The 7,230-nt window shown below is 39.9% G+C and overlaps 1 protein-coding gene across 1 annotated transcript in view; it reads right to left on the reverse strand.

Moving 5' to 3' along the window:
* LOC109363776 (junction-mediating and -regulatory protein-like) overlaps window positions 1-6,789 on the reverse strand; it is an 11,426-nt gene extending 4,637 nt beyond the window's left edge. Inside the window, exon 1 of the mRNA XM_019610193.1 lies at window positions 6,748-6,789. Within this exon, the coding sequence (XP_019465738.1) occupies window positions 6,748-6,789 (42 nt within the window). The remainder of the gene's footprint in view (window positions 1-6,747) is intronic.
* Window positions 6,790-7,230: the final 441 nt, after the last annotated feature.

Raw genomic sequence — 7,230 nt, forward strand, 5'->3', positions numbered from 1 at the left:
GCGTGCTTACTAATTTAACTTTACTTGACAGTAAGATTCAAAACATAAAGAAAATTTTTCTGGGGGAAAAAAAAAAAAAGAAAGATCAAGATGAAAGTGTGATTCAAGACAGAATAAATAAGGAGCTAATAGATAGAGCCTACTATGTAGTTTCAGTTAGGAGACGGATGTAATCATTTCGTATTATTAATATTTGGATGAAACGAGGGTTTCAGTACAGTTGTGTCTAGAGCAAGAAATGAAATAGAGTAAAACTAGAGCCATTTGAGACAAGCAAGGGAAAAGATTACAGAAGCATCATCAGGTACTGCATTACAGATAGTTGACAAGTAAAGAAGCTGAGGATGAAATACACATTCAGACTTCTAGGCCGGAAAACATCATTATCACAGAATCACACAATGGCCCAGGTTGGAAGGGATCTCAAGGATCATGAATCTCCAACCCCCCTGCCACATGCAGGGCCACCAACTCCATATCTAGCACTAGACCAGGTTGCCCAGGGCCCCATCCACTCTGGCCCTGAACACCTCCAGAGATGGATGGGGCATCCACAACCTCTCTGGGCAGCCTGTTCCAACACCTCACCACTCTCTCTGTAAAGAACTTCCCCCTGACATCCAACCTAAATCTTCCCTCCTTCAACTTAAAACCATTTCCCCTTGTTCTGCTATTATCTGCTCTTTCAAAGAGCTATGTCTTCTGTGAGAACAGTGTTATTAGACTGTGAGGTGTGGAAATTGGGGTAGAGTACAAACAAAACAAAGAAAGGGAATCCAACAGAAAGAAATAAGCATCTTTTTTCTGCCTTTCCATTCTGGCAATGCTATGGTCAGTCTGTATAATCCTGAGGTCCCAGGCACTGTTTGTCTGCGAATGTGGGGCTGGAGATTAGTTTGGAAGGAGCACAAACTGCTTGTGAGAGTAGTCAGTCTCTATAACTGGGTTTGCACAGGTCTGGGTCTCACTGACACTCCATTTGAGTGTAGCATTGAAAGGCTTACTGGGGGACTCATGGCTGAGTCCTTCTGTAGGCAGGGCTGCTCACTGAAATCCATTTTTATTTAAAAAAAAAAAAAGAAGTTTCAGTTATTCTCAAGCTGGAGTTGTGCAGCAGGAGGCTTCTTTTGTTGAATTTTCTTAGCTAGTCTGGATGACTTTTCCATCCAATTCTTATGCAATTTCTTGAAATTGTAAGTTACTTTGAAAAACTTGACAGTGTTATAATCTTTGAGATTTTTGTATTTCCAGTGATGTTACCAGTGATAAGTGAAAAATATTAAATAATTTTGAGATACGTAATTACAAATAGCACTAGACTGTATCCTTTCATAATTTGTAACACAGCCAGTAGAACTGTAGAATATTTTGGAAAAAGTCCTAGAAAATGCCTCATTTGTGATAAATAATTTAGTAGTTGAAGAACATATCGAAGTTGCTTTTTTCAACTGGACATACGAGTTGAGAGGGTAATTTCAAATAATTATGCATAGTATCTTGCTCAAGATTAATAAGTCTATTTGACTTTGTATGTTTTCTTTTAGTGTTCCTTAGGACATGAAAAGCGAATTTAAGACATTAGAAGAAAAATAGATTAGCATCACTGGGTATTAATGTGGGAATTTTAATAGATGAATGTCATATTTAAAACTCAGCCTTTTTAATTATTTATGCCTAATGGATGCTGCAGTTTGTTCAGTAGAAAAATACTGATAATTTAAATTCCCATGAATTAGTGCCTCAAAGTGTTCTTAAAAATATTCTTTGACCTAAAGCCCCAAATTATGGCTAAGGAGATAAAGCAGCTGTTACTGCAGTTATGTCAGGCAGCACTTATTTGGCTAGACGGTTTTGCTCATACTTCTTGCAATAATATGTGTTTCAAAAATACAGATTAGACATAGGGATAAATCTGAATCCCTTCAGTGAGTGTATCTGCAATCAATTACAGCCCCCTTAAGAAACAGTGGTGGATTCTTGCTTGTAAAAAACTGTCTGAGTCCCAAATTAGTTCCCAAAACTCTGAGCTTGGTTCAGTGTTGGAATGTGAGACCAGAATACCCAACCAGGGCCAAAGATATCTCTTTTCACCCACCAAAGGCCTTCATTTCTTCTGATGTTTCCTTCTTTTTGGCTGCCTCAGTCTTCAAGATACTCAATTTTAACTGACCTTGCTCTCCAATTTCTTTTTATTTTAATCAGTGCACAGCAGTGCCTTGCATGCTCTGCATGTCTGTAAGAATATCCTAATCACTCTCCCAGGGAATCTCTAAGCAGCTCTGGCCTTTCTTTCCTTTTACTTGTTCCTGGAATCAAAATACTGTCCGTGCAATTAAATAAACTTTCTTAATGTGAGGGTGTACAGAGTTGCCCCAGACTTCTTTCTTTGTAGAGACAAAAATCTCACATAATCTCTCAGGATATGTCTGAGGTAAGCCATCAAGATCATACAGTTGAAGACAGCTCCAGACTTTCCTTCATAGCCTTCCTCTAATTTTCTCTCTCACTGCACACAACATCTCCGTGCTTTCTGCCACTCAACATGGATCTTTTCCTCAGTCCTCGCATGCAGATAGGCTAAATGTTGCACACTGATTCTCTGTAATATCTTTCAGATAATTTTCTATCTGTCCATGGCTAAAACTCTTGATTTTATTTTGTGTGTGAACTAAAAATTCCATGTCTCTGTCACTTGATAGATGGATTCCATATGATACTGCTATTACCGACTCAGGATGCTGCACCCTTTTTTAATTGACTTCAACATAAGGTGCTGATTTTGAATGTCCTTTCCAGCTTAACCACAGGCTCTTCTCATCTCTACCAAAATGTCCATTGCATTACAAACAATCTGTGATGATACAGTCAGCCCCTCCACAATTATTGTTTTTTAAACAACAGTTTTGCAAGAAAATGATGATCAGTAGTTGTTATTGTTATTTAGTTCTCAGTGTCTTTCTGTTTGTCTGTATTTGGCATTGGCTTTCTTGTCTGATTTGCTTAGAATGCAATAAAGATATTTCTGGCCAGCGGGCCATAATTTCCCTCTGTAATATTTGTAATACAGTGTAATTCTGATCCTGACCAAGATTCCTGCAAGCTATGGTAAAACAAGTTTTAACAGATGGGTTTCTCAGTCTCAGATTCTTCAAGTGACTTCTTTTTTTTTTTTTTTTTGGCTCTACTCTCACTAGTTACTGAGCAGAGCAGAGTGATGAGATTATTTTCTGTAACACCATATGCTAGTTGACTCTAGAAGAATGATGTCAAAACTAAATGCTTCCAGGAAACAAGATTTCTGGGGCTGTAAACAAAAGTAAGTGTTACATGAGAAAGATAACAAGTGAATGTTTTACGTCCTACTTTTCTTTAGGGGTCAAAGTATAAACAAACCACAGTAGAGTAACGTCCATGCCCTCACTGTATTTCTTCTGATTTCTCAGCTGTAATAGAGTTGGGTCATTTCTTCTGTGTATTTCCCACCATTTTTTTTTTGTCTCTTCAACTTTTTATCTCTTCAGCTTTTGTCTCTTCAGTTCTCACCACAACACATGAGATATCTCAGGACTAGTTTGACATTGTTCTTCCAAGCATTGATTGTTATGCTCCTCTGACAAAATTATTTGCTGTATGTATCTAAACTCAGACAACTTATTTCAGTAGAATGTTACAATTTATTCCACTCTCCTGTAGTGATATGGTTTTAGAACTCCAGCTGCTGGAAGCTGGAAACAAGCAAATGAACAAATACCACAGACAAACGAAAACTAAACCAAACCAAACCTACAGGTAAGTAAATAAAACCAGGGTACATTTGTAACATACATACACCTGAAGCTTGTAACGTTAGGATTGATTTGCAATTTAGTATAACTACTTCTAATTGCAGTATATAGACATGATATTCCCTTTGTTCATTTGTAGCTTTTTGTAGGCACCATATAGACATTTTTGTATCTTCTCCAGTATTTTTAATAGTTTCCAGGGTCTGTTCACAGAGCTAAGTTAGAGTTTCATTCTGAGCCAAAGAGTGTTCGTCTGCTTTCCAACCTATGTGCTATTTCCTGGCTGTTTGGATGTAGCAGCCTCATTGGTCGTACTTTCTGCTATCCTGTTTTGTCTGTCCTGAATATATTCTATTCTTATAACCTTCAGAAAACGTTTTTGGGTCCTCATCCAAGGCTATATTTGTTCAGGTGAACTTCAGGAAATTTCAGGGAGAAATAATAATTCATTCTAATAGTCTGTGGAGAATTTAAATAGATCAGTCAGAATGATGTCAGGTATTGCTATCTGGGGTTGTCAGTAAACCAGTGTTTAGGGAGGAAAACTGTCTAAACAAATGCATGCCTGTGAAGTTAATACTTGGGAAGATCTATGAGTGAGAGGAAAAAACATTATATCATCTTTTCCATCCAATATATTAGTTAATCCAGAGTGTGCTTGTTTGACATCTTGGTTTCCTGTTTGCGTAATGCATATGTGCAAAGTTCTGGAGATGAATAATTTGTTTGTACTGTTGCATTTCAGATAATCAAGATAGAAATGTTTAGATCTGCACATCAAAGGCAACATTGTTAATAGTTAGCGTTAAAACCCTAGTACTTCAGTAGAAGGAATTAACAAGTTCCTCACACCACTTCCAATAAATAATCTCTTCAAATTGAAACAGAATGCTGTCCTGAGATCTGTCTGAGCCCCAGACCTGGTGGGATGCATAAATGTGATAGAATGGCCCCACAGTGATGTCAGAGTGCTGCTCCTCACCTCCCCAGGAAACCTAACTGTGTGTGGCAGCTTTTCTGAACCCCAGACTTGCTCAGCTCTGCAGCCAAACGCCGTGCTGGCTGCAAAATTTCTCTGTCCAAGACAGTGTGGTAATCTAAGTGTGGCTGTCAGTTCTGGTGACCAGACAGCATGCAGTTTGCGCTGGACAGTCTGACAACACAAATTAAAATGTTCAGAGCCATGGCTGCCCTTTCTATAAATTACCATTTTCTGAATATTGAGTGTCTCCACTTGTACTGGAATGCCATGGTCATGGCCCCAAGCTGCCAGAGATCAAGCAGCATTTGGACACCACTCTCAGACATAGGGTTTGAAATTTGGGTAGTCTTGTGTGGAGATAGGAACTGGACTCAATGGTCCTTGTGGGTTCCTTCCAACCTAGGGTGTGATTCTATGATTTTGTTAGTAATTTATTTATCCAAGGCAGGTGCTAGCTGATTGCAGAGCTTCTTTACTACTTAGGTGCCATGTTAAATAACATGTTTGGATGCTTCCTCTGCTCCTGTCCTCCCCCTCCCCGCCTCAGGATGCTGCAAGGGGCTGCTTGCGTTAGTGTTTGTGCTTTCAGACTCCATTACTCCAGCTGCAGAGTTGTGAGGTTTCAGGCCTGGTGGGCCTTTGTGGACTGCTCTGGCAGCCCCTGACAGGAGAGCTCTCTCCATTTAGCCTAGAGGGGACACTGCCTGCACTCTGCCTTCTCTGAGGCCTGGTCAGTGGAGTCTCTCTTGCCTCTCCTCTTCAAACACTCAATTCTATTCTAAAGGCAATAGAGAAGGAGAAACAGGTTGCTGCCAGCACTGGGCCCACTGCCACAACCATCACAACAGCCCTCCTTATCCCATCTGTACATGGCAGGTAAACCCAGGGAACTTCATAAATGAATATAATAGGGACTAAATGATGATTTCAGTACTGTATAGGTAATCTGTATTAAATTAATAGGCACTGTATCTTTTTAGGAGTTAATAGAGGATCAGAAATGAAGGAGACCTGATCAAGAACATTTGCAGTGCTTCTTTTATCCTCCCAGTTCATGTTACGGATAGGTTCTCATCGTTCCAACATGTCCTTTTGGAAAGCCATGGGGCATCTACCTTTTTGGGAGAGTGCTCCAGCTTGAAAGTGGTAGAGGCATCCCTTCAAAAAAGCAGCTCAAAGTGCACTCAGACCTTGGAGTGCAAAATGTCTTGGAGCTTTTGCAAATTAGTGCATCTATTACATTTATTTTGCATTATCAAGTAACATTGCTACTGCTCTGTTTGCTTCAAGTCTCTAGGGTAAAAATATTCTTTAAACAGATGTTTATTTTTGGACGGGCCTATTGAGTTGTCTCTTATTGTATGTTAAAGCAGCTACTGGAGGTCACAGGGAGTTCAGCTTTACAAAGACTCCCTTATTTTGTTAAAAGTGAATCTTCGGAGCCTTTAATAGGAACAACAATATAAAACAATATAGTTTTATTAAAAGCATGTTAGAGTGTTGCAGTTGATGACTCATCCATAAAGAAAGGGTAAAAGTAGTGTAAGGCTACAAGTTTGGAAGATAAACATGAGAAAGTTCAAAAACATGTTCTATCTTCTTACCTGTAAATGTTTTAATGTTTCCTCTACATGAGCATACTTCTTGCTTATCCATGCTTGTTTCTTCCTCCTAACTCTACATACTTGTGAAAATATTCATTAGGTTTTGCTGTTCCGAGGAGCAGGGGCCCAGCTTTTTACCTCCTGCAGAAGCCCTGGGAACCCTGGTTGCTGTCAGGATCATGCCTAGGTCGGCATGCTGCAGGAAGGAGGAATTCAGCTCCCCAGCGTGGCTCACAGTGCTCCTAGAAGGGCTCTGACAGCTGCAGAGAAAAAGCTTGCTTTTCTTAAAGTCATGAGCCACAGCAAATCAAATTTTACATTGGTGCAGCAGCTCATTTGTGTCCCTGAGATACCCAGAGTGATTTATTTTATTTACCCATTTAGTGGCTGGCCTATCTATTACAAATGCCAGCTCCATTCTCGCAAGTGAGGCTTTCTTTTGGGAGAAGCTGGATGAGGTTGGACACCTGTCATGCGCTCGCAGCAATCAGTATATGCATACAGGCACAAGAGCAGGAGCAGCACGGGCTTGTGGGGACATGCCCCAGCCTGAGAAGATTCTCTCTGCAGATGTTCATGAATCACTGCTCCTGGACACAAGTGTACTCAGAACCAGGAGTCTTGCAACACTTTACAAATTATGAAATTTTTGAAAAGCTGGTACCTTTGAGTGCTTCCTTGGAAATGGTAGAATACGAATGGGGGATTTCACAGGGAGACTGATGGGAAATTATCAGTTCTGAGGGCGAAAAGATTCCAGGAGAACAGACAAACAAATGAAGGTAGATGCCTTGCAGACAATTTGAGGTGCTTTCTTGCAGTGGGAACTGTATAATAATTAACTGCTTTTTTTTTTTTT

This window comes from Meleagris gallopavo, chromosome Z (assembly GCF_000146605.3).
Source record: "Meleagris gallopavo isolate NT-WF06-2002-E0010 breed Aviagen turkey brand Nicholas breeding stock chromosome Z, Turkey_5.1, whole genome shotgun sequence".
NCBI classification, from domain to species: Eukaryota; Metazoa; Chordata; class Aves; order Galliformes; family Phasianidae; genus Meleagris; species Meleagris gallopavo.